The sequence below is a fragment of the Elaeis guineensis genome, chromosome 11 (assembly GCF_000442705.2).
Source record: "Elaeis guineensis isolate ETL-2024a chromosome 11, EG11, whole genome shotgun sequence".
Lineage (NCBI taxonomy): Eukaryota > Viridiplantae > Streptophyta > Magnoliopsida > Arecales > Arecaceae > Elaeis > Elaeis guineensis.
The window spans coordinates 114,250,291-114,265,040 of record NC_026003.2 but is presented as its reverse complement, the minus strand read 5'-3'; the positions used below and the strand labels follow the sequence as shown (position 1 = coordinate 114,265,040).

Sequence of the window (14,750 nt, the reverse complement as noted above, 5' to 3'; positions counted from 1 at the left end):
TAAAAAAAATATTTCAAGGGATAGCCCTACAGCCCCTCGTGCATCAGTTGCTATGTAGCGACCAGCAGTGTTATTTAAATCTATTATTTATTAAGCATCTATATTCGATTGGCAAGAGCTAGTAATGGGAATAAGTGTTAGATTCTCAACTAGTCTATTCTCATGTTGGACAACTCATATGGAGATGAAAATGTTCGTTCCTATGATGTTGAATTTTGATTACAAAAAAAAAAAAGTCAAGCCAGACACATAGCCACTCTAATCCATTAGATTGATAGCTCCGGTTCACCTGAAAAGAAATATAAGAGGTGTTTGGTTCGGAGGAGTGGAGTCTGTAATCGAAATCAGAATGGATGACTCCCATTCTAACTGTTTGATTGGGAAGAATCCCATTCCGATTTCAATTCCGGAATGAAATAGGAATGGCTCAAATTTATATAGAACTCAATCCCTATTCTTCTCTATGGATTCAAGTTTTTATTCTAATTTCGATTTCGATCACGAACCAAATGCTTCGAAGAATTTGGCCATTTCGATTCCGATTACGATTTCGATTCCAAGCTATTTCAATTTTTATTTTCATTCTGATTTTGGTTACAAACCAAACACCACCATAATTGTAACGCTGATTTATGGTGCTTCGCAATCATTTAGAGCTATTCATACCTAGAGGAAAAACCACCGAGTTGATTGGCTTTGCTAGTAGGGGATGCAATAGAGAATACTTGCATGACCTGATGTTGCTCCTTGCTAACCACAGAAGTCAAAGAGACACTAGCACCCGAGGAGTAAGGAGGAAAACTGAGTATCTTATTGAAGCCAACCATAGAAAAATCATAACGGTTCAGTCAAGCTGCAAACAAAGAATGATCCATTACAAGGGACTCGTAGACAACAGCCCGGGAGATGAAACATCTCTTATTCCAGATCACAATGTTCCATGTAAGATCTACCAGGATAACTTCTGCGTGGATAAAAACACTCGTGGCATTGGGAAGAGCTACAGTCGTCATGGCAAGGCATGCAAATATTGCCGTCCTACTCGATGTCGGTTCATGGACCTCAAGCTTGAATAATGATGTCAAGCTTCTATCATCACCGTGCTTAAAGGTACATATCCGTGATTCCTTAGACTTCTTCGTTATGGTTAGAGATGCAAATGAATCAAGTTACCCCTGAGCCACTCAAATTTGATGTAGTTCGATTATTATCAAACTCGAATAGTTTAAATAATTTTTAAAATCGAATTCGAGCAGCAAGATACTTACTTCGAAAGCTCATAAGTCTATTCAGATTTATATATATTTCTAATAATATTATTTTTATTTATAATATATATATATATATATATATATATATATATATAGTAGGCTAAGACTTGATTTCGAATCCGAGCTCAAATATAGTTTGGTTGATATTTAAATTGAGTCGATCTTGAATTTTATCTATTTTTCATTGATTCAAGCTCGAACTTATAATATATATATATATATATATATATATATATATAGTAGGCTAAGACTTGATTTCGAATCCGAGCTCAAATATAGTTTGATTGATATTTAAATCGAGTCGATCTTGAATTTTATCTATTTTTCATTGATTCGAGCTTGAGCTTATGATATTAAAATTTGATCAATCTCGAGCTGAATTTTTAGTTTGAGTATTTAGAGTTGGATTGAGCTCAAGCTTTCAACTATTAGACTTTGCTCGGCTCAATTACATTCTTAATTCTGATCCAATCTTTAATTTTGACATTTCCAAAATCCTTTATTCAATCTTTGTCATCTTGATAATACTTTCTTTTATGGAAGATAGGGGATTCCGGTATGGAAAAATCCTAATCCTCGTGGGCTATGAGATCTTTAAGACATAAGCTAGACCTAAAGAATCTTTTTCCGCTATGTTGGATGTTGTGAGGCTCGTCGGCCTTCCATAGCTATTTTGTTCCCAAAACCTTAATTGGAACAGGATTAAAACAATAGACTCGTGTTTCTACCCTATTGGCATTTGCCACACATGGCCTATTATAAGCAAGGACAATCGCCACGCTGATCTCTTTATCCTTGGCATCTAGATCTACATGACCAATAGTTGGTATAGAGAAGAAGGCATGAAGTAGTTGGTGCGGATCCAATCCCTATCAAAGAGTGCATTATTGGTAGGAGCAGCATCAATGATGACAACCACAAAATTGGTGACAGCCACATCTGCCAATTCACAAATCACCCTCACTCTTACGTAGCTTTGTCACGACCTATGCCAACGTGCTCCTTGCCGCTGCATTAGCAATAAGCACCTGCAGTGTTGGCTTACAAAACATGTGAGCATCAATAGACGAGGATTTGATATCCTAATCTATCCTTTTGTTGGCTTCTGAAACATGATTCATGCTGTTTTTAGATTGTATCCGCCAACTTTGTTCTCATGTTCTGTAAATACTTAGTCTACTCCTCGATTCGTCATTTGCGGGGATCACCTAACGGTTGTCGTGTTCTTCAAGATTTCTTTCCATGCATGCCGGCTGGTCGGCGTAGTTTGAAAAATAAAAATTGAAGTGAATGGATTCTCAAAAGAAAAAAAAAAAGAAATTGAAGTGAATGACATATTTACCTTGACTCTCACGTAATGGCCTGAACCAGATTGCCGTGCTTGAAGCACCGGAGGTAGCATCTCAACTCGGGAGTGGATTTGTTCACAATCCGGACGGCTCGCCTGGCCCATTCAAGCCTGAAACCTTTCGGACTTGGGCCCTGGGTTGGGTTGGGTTGGGCCTGAATGATATCAAATGGCGAACACGCCAGATTCTAGCGCCAAGACCAGCCCGGATTTTATAAACGGGAAATTCTTTATGCACTGTGGATGGTGTAGAAAATCTAGTATGAAACATATTTTTTTTATGTAATTGGTCCACATAGCCACCACTTCCCAACACTTATTTAATGCTTACAGTTTTCACTTTTTTATTTGAAAATTTTGAATGACGGAAATATTTTACTTTTTTAAAAAAATTATGACATCTTATATCCATATCATGACATTCTACTCGCAGGATGTCATAACATACCACATGATATCATAATTTTTTCTAAAGAGTAGGAGCATTTTCGTCATTCAAAATTTTCGAACGAAAAAATAGAACTGCATGCATTAAATGCGCGTTGGAAAGTGATTGGACAAAAATACCGCTTCTATATTATATTCAAGAAGTCAATAATATGTCACAAGATGTCATAATTTTTTTTTAAAAATAAAAATATTTTTATTATATAAAAATTTTAAATAAAAAATAAAATTATAAATATTAAATATATATTAAAAAATAATAATTATGCGAATCATTCGCATAAAGCAGTATGTTTATGCTGGATTTTCTACGTCGTCCGCTGTGCACAAAGAATTTCTCTTTTATAAACAATGCGGTAGGCCTACATCTGAAGCCCAAACTATAGGTGATGCCCAGATTCTATATACTATGCCATGGGCCCATAGCCCAGCCCAAACAATAGGTGACCAGGTTTAAACTAGAGCTGGTTTGCGGGTTCCTGGTTTGTTCCCGATCACTGGATTGTGATTGATTAAGGAATCAGGCGGCTAGGGTTCTCGCGTCCTCCGTCGAAGAGCCGAAGGGTGGAACGGGACGACTTCTCTCATCCGCTGCTTCCAGAAGAGCCGCTTCTCCTTCTCTTCCTCCGTCGATGCCGTCTCCCCTTCAACCACATCTTGTGGCCTGGGGAAGGTGAGATACTGAGATCCCTCTCCTATTTTTTTTTGATTGATTAATTTATCTCCCCGCCTGCTCCGCCACAACCACACACCGCCGCCATGATTATCTCTCCTCGATCCCTCTCCTATTTTTTTCGTATTTTCACGGCTTTTCGCTTGGTGGGCGCATCTTCTGGTCCTTCGCGGGCTGAACAGCATCAAGCGGCAGCAGCGGCGGAGGGAGATGCGGCGGCGACGCCGCCAAAGGAAGGTTGAGGTGGAAAGCGATGGATATATATATATATATATATATATATATATATTAGATTCGATTAGGTTTGAATTACGATATACATTGATCATGGACGATTGGACTTAGATCCAACGATCATTGTTTTGGCTTGCTAAGCCACCTCGTGTTCTCTTTTTGGCATGCTACCTCTGACTCTCTTGTCCACCGATCTCAGTTTCTAGTGCTCTTCTTCTCCCTTGCCGTTTCGCGTTCTGGGGTCTTAGCGACGCGCCATCAATTGATCGCTGAGAATTTTGATCATGGGTGCGTAATCCATCGAAAAGAAATCTACCATCTTTTCTGCCGATTCGATGCTTAAAGATCTATCTTTGGTCGCTTTTCCCGTTAAAAGTCGCTTTTTGATCTTTTTTTCTTCTTCTTCTCCCTTTTTTTTTTTTTTTTTTTGTTTGGGGTTCTTTGGCTTCAGAAAGTGTTGGGGAGAAGTCTCGCAAAGAGAAGAGGAAAGAAGCTCGATTGGCGAAGCAGAAGAACCGATTCCTCTCGTGGGTTCACCACCAGGTTATCAAATCTCTCTCTTTCTCTCTAGATTTTTTTTTTTTACTTTGATTCATAATCAACAATACAAATTTGAAGAAATCCTCAGTGGACCAGGATTCTTTGGGTTCAAAGCGGTAAAAGGGAAGAGAATAACTTCGAATGTCTTCGTTGTTTTTAGTTTCAAAGTGGTAGAAAGGGAATTCCTCAAAAGTTTTACTAAGCTTGTATCAAGAAGTTTGAAATTTTTAGAAACATCCAATCGATTTCTGATCTTGGTGAGGTTTTTATGGGTTCAGGGAGGTAAGAAGAAGAAGAAAGCATCCTTGGATTCGAAACCACAAACTGAAGATGTGGCTTTGGAGAAGAAATCCAAGAAGAGGTTAGACTCTTTGAAGAAGAGGAAGGGGGGTGCAGGGGGTAAATTGAAGACCAAATTCCAAGAGTTTTTGGATATGGAGATGGGGAAGGGTATGGTTAGTGCTGAAGAAGATCTGGAAATGGAGAGGAGGCTGGCGAAGAAGCTCAAGGTGAAGAATGGGAAGCTAGGTGGTGATGACGAATTAAATATGCTTTTAGGGGGGATTCCATCATTCCTGGACTCCGTGGTAGGTGACACCAGAGATATGGATGATGAAGCAGAAGAAGACTTTGATAATGCAAAGGAGAGTGTGTCAGATTGTGGTAATGGAAAGGAGAGTGTGTCAACAAGCAAGAAGAGGCGCGGGAGAAAGAAGTCATCTGTCTCCTCACTGAAGAAGCCAGAGGATGAGGTTGCTGTGGAAGTGCCAATGGAGGATACTGAGATGGATAGTGGGGATGCCGAGCAGCTTGATACATCTGACGAAAAAGAACCACATGTGGAAGCAACTTCAGTTGATGCAAGCGTGAAGTATGTGGCTCCTCACTCGCCAGCTTGTGCAAATGCTGAGCCAGAAGAGTTTTCTCAGGTTCGCCGTAGAGTGAGAGGTAAGAGTTAAATTATATCTTAGGTGGAGTAAAGGTGATTATTTTCTATGGAACTTTGGTTTCGCAGGTATGTGGAGTCCTGTTGATATCCAACTCTATTTAACTAATTATTTGTTTTCAGGACTTCTGAATAGGCTTTCTGAATCAAACGTGGAGTCAATTACAGAAGAAGTGGCTACACTCCTTCGAGTACTAATATTAATTTTATGTTTTGCTATTTCTTTTGGGCTTTATAATCTTGTTATCTCTCTTTGTGACTTGTTTGGAGCTGACATTTTCCCAGTCAGTTCCTCGCAGTGTTGGTTGTCAAATAATTGGAGAGGAGGTCATAGCATCTTGTTCTGGAGGGCCTCGTGGCAGTGAACAGTTAAGTCCCTTTTTGTCTTGATTTCAAGCTCAGTTGGCACCACATTCTAGGTTATTAATCTATTTACATGTGTTTTCAAAATGCTCTTCTGTTATATTTTCAAGTGAAAGTAATATGTCATCATAAATTGATGAAAAAATTGAAAAATAGTTCATTCTCATATACTGAAGTGGTATAAGGAGGTGTCAATATCATAGAGAATCAAGTAAGCATCGGAGAGTCTCACTGACAACTTGTTGACCAACAAAAATCATATTAGTCCTTTTTTAAAGACCAACATGCAAAAGATATTTATATTATCAATCTTTCCTACACCTTATTGATCTCATATGAACCTACTCTTTTCTGATATCATCAGAAGAAAGGGATCTAGTCCTACGTCACCTTCCTTCAAGAGTGTAGTTGCATCTTCTCTTTAAGATGTTAGTTATGTATCAATCCTAAATGACCTTAGAAAAATTGCCTGGTTTGAATCATGAGGAATATTTACACCAGATCATCCATTCTAAGAGTGAGTTAAAGGGTTAATGCTTGTTGATTGCTGTATGCGGTATGTTATTAATTGTAAAATTGTGATAAGATCAAACTATGAAAATGTTTCCCTTATGGAGATATAGCTTGTAGTAGCAGAAGTAATACATGCTAGATAGCATGATGAATTTTATATTACTACGAAGAAGAAAGAAGGATTGAAGGGGGGAAAATAGCATGTAATAGTTATGTCTTTCTGTTTTCATATTTCTGGATTGTGCTCATTCAACTCTTGCTAAAAAGTTCTAGCCATTTTTAATCAGCATTAGCTTTCTTTATGTCCACTCTATATAGGTAAAACTGCTTGCTTTTTGTTTGTTCTAATATATCTGCTTTACTACTGTAGTATAATTCTAATCCATTTTGTCTATGCAGGCATGCTGCTGTTTTTGCAACTTTTGTTGCAGGTTTGGCATGCTTAGTTGGGATTGATTTCAGTGCGAAGCTCCTTGCTTCTCTTGCTAAATCATTTGAGGTATGACTGGGAGTCTAAAATGAGACTAAGAGAAACTAGTGTCATATGACTGGGAGTCTAAAATGAGACTAAGAGAAACTAGTGTCAGCAACCATGATTTTAAGCATCCATACCTTCAGTATATTTGTCGTATAAATATTTGATAGGCTTGTAATCACTGGGCAAGATACTCTTCTCTTTCTTTATGCCTTTGACTGGACATCTTCTGTAACAGTTTTTCATCCCTATCTTTGTCTTCTTGGTTAGATTCCTTGGATCCACGAATGTTGTTAACCATCAGTTCTGTTCATTGAAGATATCATATTGCATTATATGCTTTCTGTACAGTGTATCACTGGGCTTTTTCTAATTGACATTTTTGTTCTGTTTTAGGATGAGTACTTAAAGGAGGATGGCCTATCTTTGCGTAATCTTACATTACTACTGTCGTATATGTGCATCTTTGGTGTTTGCTCCAGGTTAGTACTGTTGATAATAGAGCTGCACAAGTGGCTTCTAAGCTTTTAGTCTCCTATAACTAACTATCTGGGAAGACCTGAAATCTTGTCCTTAGTTTTAAACTTTTTACTATTTGCTTGCAAGTATATGCTTGAAAAGAAAATTATGTGGTTCGGGCATGTATAAAGGAATTTGAATATTCTACAGTATTTACACAAAGATGCAAGATTCCTATGATCCTACAATTTTTTTTTTTTTTTTGTTTCTTGTTTCTGTTTTTGTGTTTATCTGTGGTTAGGATTTTTTCTAGCATTCATGATGAACTTAGGGGTGCAAATAATGTAAGTTGCACTGTATAGGAAGAGTTTTACTAGAGGAATTTGGCATATAATGGTCCATCTATTAAATAAGGTTATTCATACATTAAACTTTAAATAGATTTGTTTGGTGGGTACCCATAATTGTTCGTATGTGGTATGTATGTTTTGTTGTGCATTATCATTGTATTGATTTGTTTCTCAATGAGTCCAGGTGGTTCATGTGCTCAATGCATAAATTCACCATTTTTTCTTTTCTGATTTGCAGTGATCTCCTATATGATCTCCTCTCTGTGTTGACAAAGCGCTTGACAGAGTTGGATGTGTCGACTATCTTGACAATTCTACAATGTATATCTTTTCCTTTTTTTTTTATTAATTTATATTTTTATGATCAATGCAAACCAATTTTATTGTAAACTTGCAAGTCCTAGATCATGAAACTCATAATTGTTCTGGTTTAATTTTACACCTTTTATTTGTGAAAGCAGGTTGTGGGATGAAGCTAAGGAGTGATGATCCCACTGCTATGAAAGATTTCATCCTTGGTATTCAGAGTAGAGTGAATGAGTTGAAATCTCTCTCTGAGAGCAAAGAAGATGGGAAATCAAAGATAAACAGTAAAAGAGTAAGCTGACATACGTTCTTCCTAAATTATCTTGTTTTGAACATGCTTTTGATCTTTGGGGATCAATTATCCTTGCAGATGGAATTCATGCTCGAGACAATATGTGATATAAAAAACAACAAGAAAAGGCCAAAAGAAGACACCGCTCATCATACACGGATGAAAAAATGGCTACAAAAGGTGTTTTGCGTCACTTATATATGCTACTCTTTTCCCCTTTATAAATTCACATGTCAAATAGTGTTTTGCACTTTATGCATTATATAGTTTATTTAGTAATTTAGTTAAGCCATCAACAGCTGAAGGTAAGAAAATTCTGCAATTTTGACATCTTGTTTCCACTGTAGATTCTTGTTGCTGACATCATCTGCACTTCTAACATCATAAATCTGCACGTCTTTTTATTTGTATGATCATTTTATGCAACTCAGGATATTGTGGCTTTGTCAGTTTTGTAGCTTCTGCTTGAATTCCATATTATGCTATGCATCATCATCACGATTGTGGTATCCTCTATCAGTTGCTGATGACTTAAAAACTGCTGCAGTTAAGAGCAGAGGATATTCTCCTCCGTGGGCTCAAATGGAGCAGGCTGCTTGATCCTGATAAGAAAGGTCAATGGTGGTTGACAGGAGATGTTGCACCCACAACAGATAATGTTGAAGATGTGGCATCGACAATTAACAAAGAAGTGCTAGAGGCACAAAAGTTGGTACAGCTTGCAGCTGCACAAAGGATGAACACTGACCTAAGGAGAGCAATATTTTGTATTATCATGAGTGGGGAAGATTATGTAGATGCTTTCGAGAAGCTTCTGAGGCTGGATTTATCTGGGAAGCAGGTATCTAGTCTGCACAACTCTGTCATGCTTTCTTTATGGTTTCACTTACAATTTGCTTATATTTCAATTTTCCTAACGGATTGTAGGATCGAGAAATAATGAGGGTACTTGTTGATTGCTGTTTGCAAGAAAAGGTGTTTAACAAGTATTATAGTGTCTTGGCTTCCAAATTATGTAGCCATGACAAAAATCACAAGTTCAGCTTGCAGGTGGGTACATTCAGCCTTGCCTTATGAATGGTCATGTTTGATATTCCAAAACTGTCCAAATGCGAATACTCTTTGGCATGCCTGAATGAGGGCCTATTTTTTCAGTTTGATTAAAGATAGTGCATATTAGGGACTGGACAACCATTACCCTAACTATTTTCTGTGAACCATTTTATCCTAATTGTTGATGGATATATTATGTTTTGGAATTCATTTTCATATATGGCTGAATCTGGACTTTAGCAGTGGTAGACAGTAGTTTAAGGATGGCAATGGATTGGGTAGGCCATTACCCACATGGAGTGTGTTGGACGGATCTCCTTTTTTTTTTTTTTTTTTTTTTTTTGTGGTTGCGATAGGAGGGGATTTGTGAAGTTATATATATATCTGGGTCAGGTTCGGGGCTGGTTTTACCATTACCCATATTGGCCCTAGATCTACTGGGTCAGTAAAACCTGCCCTATTAGTTTAAGGTTGGGCACTTGATGGGGCAGAATAAATTGCCACCCCTACAACAGCTATTTTGTCACTTCATAGTTTCAGTAGTTTCTGTTGGTCCAAATCACTTCCCCTTTTCTTTGAGTATCGGGAATACCCCATTTATAGGTCCGAGATCTACATCTATGAATTGAAAGGTCTGAATGAGGTGGATCATGCTTGAGCTGGCATCAACTTGAACCTAGGTTAGACTTGGCTGAAGTGTTCGGAAACTCAAGCCAACCAAACCCTTCCATTGTAAACATATGACATGACTTCATATGGACGCTCAAATCCCTTTTCATCCATCGATGTCTGAATATGCCTCCTTTTCCCCTTTCCTTTTTAGTGCTCCTCCCTAATTCTCTCTCTTTTTTCCTTCTGCCCCCCATGCCCCCTCCCACCAGGGTAAATTCTTCGTCCAAAACTTACTAGCCACATGGCTATATTTGAAATTGTAAAACTCGGAAATCATTAATAATTGTAGGTAGTTTGAACCCTAGATTCAAGGTTTCTTGTTCGATGAATCTCAACATCCTTGATGGGTAATGGTCGGAATCTCATGCTCTCCTCCCACCCTCCCTTTCTCTCTCTTTATCTGCTCTCATCCCCTTGCTTGCTGCTAAATCTACCAACCACATGAACTAGTCCAACTAACCCTAACACGACGTTACTTATTTTCAAAGACAAGCTCTAAAAAGTAAGCCTTGGTTGGGCTTGACTTGACCAGGTCGGTTTAGGTCAGCTGTGGATTGACTGAATCTTGTATTGGACCTGGGCTGACCTGTAACCTTAAGCTGCTCAAGTTGCATCCCTATTGAAAGGCTGCTCATAAAAGTTGCAAATCGGATTGCATCTTCTGTGGCTGAGAAGAGGAAAAGCATGGAGAATTTGTTCATAGCATTAGAATCATTTTAGATTCTTGCTTAAAATGAGGCAGCAAGCTGGGATGTCCAGGACTTATGCGGACATTGGAGAAGGAAATGGCTGAATAAGTGCTGGAGAGGAATAACAGGATATTTAGGAAGTCAACCATGATGCACATGCTTAGAAGAATCAAGAGAATATTGAAATCATGGTCAATTCTAGTTCTGGAGGAGGCAAGAGCTGTTCAGTAGTTTTGTAAGCTGATTTGAGTTAGAAGGGCCTGAGGCTGGAGGTGTTGGGGGTTTCTCAGACTGTATCTAAATATGTCGTCTTGAACTTTTGTTTTATTTGTTCTTTCCTATTCTTCTCCTGGTCTGTCAATAATTTCTTTGATCAATTAAATACTTTAGGCACCTTGTGTCTATTACTTTACTCAAAAATATAAAGATTTTTTGTTTGACTAAATTTTATCCCCATATCCTCCAGTCTTTTCTCCTCCATGCCTCTAATTAGATCTAGCCCTTTCTCTGGTTGTAAAGTTTAGCACCACATCTGTAAGGAACTTTCGTTTGGTGGTCTACTTTGAACATTCTTCCTCAACACAAAAGACATCTGTTAGAGGGTTGACTCATGGTGCATCCTACTGTCAATGGTCATTTATCATCTGCTTTTGTGTGAGGAATGTCATAAGTTGTTTCTGAATGGAATTTTTTGTTGAATTACATAATTGAGATGTGATCTGCATAATATTTTATTTTCCCTATTGGGCCATCACATTTTACTTTCTCATCAGGAATCATGATTGTTTCATTCTCAGAAATGATAATCATGCTTTGCCAAGTTTTTTTCCAAAATTAGCCGTATGTACCCCTAGGTATAATGCCATGGACTTGCTGTAGAACATTTTGATGGTGTCTTTGGTCCAAAATGCTTGTCTTGGCATTCCAACTAAAGAAATTCATCATTTATAAGCCAGCAGGAGAGAAGATAATTTTAAGTAATTAAGGATGTATGCAAGTTTATCTCTATCTGGCTGCTTATAATTTTGTTGAATCATTTATGAAATCCTGTTTGTATGAGATGTATCCTTACCTGGCCATCAGTATTTGCGAGTTCTGGATTATGTCATTATATTGTCAAGCTCTGTTTGCTGATTTCTTCATTTTTTTTTTATTTAATGCATTTTTCAGATGTTATCAAAATTTCTTCATGTTTTCTGAACTAACCATTTTTGTGTAAATTTCAGTATTGCTTATGGGATCACTTCAAGGAACTCGAATCAATGGAGTTAAACCGCTCAATGAACCTTGCAAGATTTGTTGCAGAGATGCTGTCTAGCTTCTCACTCTCCCTTGCTATTTTGAAGACTGTAGATCTGACAAACCCTGCACAGCTGACACCTAAAATGATCATGCATTTCCGAATGCTTTTTGAGGCTGTTTTTCATAACACTGATGCCCTTGTCTGGAACATCTTCACTCGAATATCTGCACTCCCAGAGCTTGAAATGCTGAGGAGCAGCCTTGTGTTCTTCATCAAGCAGTATGTTGTTGCTGCGAACTCGGGAAAATCCTTTGCTGGCAAATTCCAGATCGCGAAGAAAGTACTTGATAATGTGGCTGGGGTCCTCATGTAATTTTCTTCGAGTAGGTTGACAGTTCTCTCTTCCTTTCCCCCCTTCCGTTGGTTGTGCGATGATTGGGCTATGTTAAGTTGTTCCAATTTTGATTTTCCTGAGACTGTAAATTAACTAATGTGAGTGCCGAGTGCCGCTGAACAGTTTCGGTGTAACGGTTGAGCGTAGGAAGTAAATTTCTGAAATATAAGACATCAACATTCCATTCTATGAGCCACATGTGAAAGATGAAAAAGAGTTTTAATTGTTGGATGGTTTCAGCTATAGTAACAGAAGATTTGCTATGAATGCAAAATTGAATGAACTTCCAATGTTAAAAATCGGAACTTCTGAAGAGAAATGTGAGGCTAAATTCAATCAGATTTTTTTTTTTTTTAAACTATGAAAGAAAATTAACCAAAAACCAAAATACAGGTCCTGATTGTCCTTGTTTTCAAAACATTTCTCAGCTACAACTCTCAAAGGAATGATTCACCACTCTGGTTTATGATCATCATTGTCATACCAAATATGAAGCTGAAGATCAGATACTGGCAATGATCGGTAAACACAGACTAGGGGCTCAAAGATTTGAAAGTACTGTATTTGGGTTGCAGAAGATACCAGCCCTTCATGAAGCTGCCTCCATTTCTTGGCGTATCTCCTACCCAAGATAGGTGAGTGAGAACTCAGGTGGTTGCAGCATCTGAGCTCGGTCTTTTACTTCTAACAGATGTAGGTCAATCATCATTTTGTGTGAAAAAAGGAATGCGGTGTTGCATAAAATTTCTTCACAAAAATGGATGGGTGTAGCAGGTAACAAGCTGCTTTATAAAGCAGACAGCTAAAAGGATATGGCTGCAAACATGCTCGGGTATATGGAAAATTCAATAATAGGATCAGAAAGGAAGACTTCATGCATTTTAAGATAGAATATCACTATAAAAAAAATCCCAATTCCATACATTTAATTGGGACCAGTACTGAACTGAAGATAATTTACTTCCATAATAAAATTTAATGTCACCAGAAGGTGAGGCCATATTTTCCCGGAAATAGCTTGAGATTTTCCTTTATTTTTTAGTTTCCAGGATAATAAAGTAGTACATCACGCAAATGCTTCAATTACCTCCAAAAGAAATGCCAAGGAACATAACCAAAGTTATTAGGTGGACGTTGGCGCATCAAACCAGAGACGTAGGAGATCAGCAGGAACATCAGCAAAGTAGGTTTTGATAAATACCAAGGAACATAACCAAAGTTATTAGGTGGACGTTGGCTTAAATACCAAGGAACACAACCAAAATTATTAGGTGGACGTTGGCGCATCAAACCAGAGACGCAGGAGATCAGCAGGAACATCAGCAAAGTAGGTTTTGATAAGCACATTCAAACCGGAGAATGATGATTCTAGTTCTGAATAGTTCTTAATAAATGCTTCCAGTTGGTGATCATCAAGATCCATTATTCGACTCCAAAAGTCGCCAAAAAATAATAATGACAATATGAAACAAAATTGATCCTTACAACCTGAATAATAATATGCAGTTTCAATTAAATCTGTTATTTGCTCTTAGATAAATTAAAGCAGCATACTAAAATGGGTTTAAAACGTACTTAAATGTTTTTTTTTTTTTATTCATGTGTTAATCCCTGTGGCAGAAAATCTATCTCGGAAACTTCAATTTAGTTGACAGGATTAGAGGAAGAAGAAGATGGGGAGATTAGAAAAGTTATTAAGCCTACAATTAATTATCATAAATCATTAATACTTATACAAGTTGTTGGTGCCCTATAGAGGAACATGCCCCTGCTCGTCTTACCTCTTTGAAACCTTTCAAGTACCCAATCCCTACACATCATGCCTTTCACGACTATCTCTGTAGTTACTCCATTTATTGCTCAACGTAAAATAGATAACTCGATTTGTTTATATATTTTGTTGAAGCTGTTCACAGCTTGCTAGATAATGATTTTTTTTCATATTCCATAACACGGCCTAACGTTTCAATTTACCTTTGGTGACATGAGCATGAAAAAGGTATAAAGTCAGCTTTTTACAAAAAAAAATAATTTTAATTTAATTTATAAGGACTCAAAACTAATTAGTTGTTTTGATTTTTTGGCCCTCTGGAGGATCTAAAAAATCTTCCACAAAATTTTAAATCTAGCTCTACTAGGTACACCTTAAGGCTAGCAAATCTTACCCCAATCTCCACATCTGGATGCCTGCTTATCATATTCATGGAAGAAAAATTCTTTGTGCACCACAGGTGGTGTAGATAATCTGACATGAAGTATACCGTTTTATGTGATTGATCCATATAATCATCGCTTTCCAATGTGCATTTAATACCTGCAGTTTCGCTTTTTCATTTGAAAATTTTGAATGACGAAAATATTCTTATTCTTTGAAAAAAATTATGACATCTTATATTCATATTATGATATTTTACATACAGAAAGTCATAATTTTAATACAAGATGTCATAATTTTTTTAAAAAGTAAAGATATTTTCATCAT

General features: G+C 37.4%; 1 protein-coding gene across 2 annotated transcripts; it reads left to right on the top strand.

Annotated features, from left to right (window-relative positions):
• Positions 1-3,568: 3,568 nt before the first annotated feature.
• Positions 3,569-12,457, top strand: LOC105054052 (uncharacterized). 2 transcript variants are annotated; one of them, XM_010935440.4, is made up of 14 exons: positions 3,569-3,739; positions 4,173-4,261; positions 4,425-4,516; positions 4,792-5,461; positions 5,583-5,650; positions 5,745-5,827; positions 6,735-6,834; positions 7,207-7,292; positions 7,858-7,940; positions 8,081-8,217; positions 8,296-8,397; positions 8,765-9,058; positions 9,145-9,267; positions 11,858-12,457. In XM_010935440.4, exons 2-14 carry the CDS (start codon positions 4,258-4,260, stop codon positions 12,245-12,247), a joined length of 2,232 nt encoding a protein of 743 aa, XP_010933742.1. In that variant the 5' UTR covers positions 3,569-3,739; positions 4,173-4,257; the 3' UTR covers positions 12,248-12,457. The 2 variants fall into 2 exon arrangements, with proteins under 2 accessions (XP_010933742.1, XP_019709374.1); XM_019853815.3 differs by lacking the exon at positions 4,173-4,261.
• The last annotated feature ends 2,293 nt before the right edge of the window (positions 12,458-14,750 follow it).

Coding starts and splice junctions, on each gene's coding strand:
- LOC105054052 (XM_010935440.4), top strand. Junction 4,517..4,791: donor TCTCGTGGGTTCACCACCAG/GTTATCAAATCT, acceptor TTATGGGTTCAG/GGAGGTAAGAAGAAGAAGAA. Junction 9,268..11,857: donor ATCACAAGTTCAGCTTGCAG/GTGGGTACATTC, acceptor TGTAAATTTCAG/TATTGCTTATGGGATCACTT.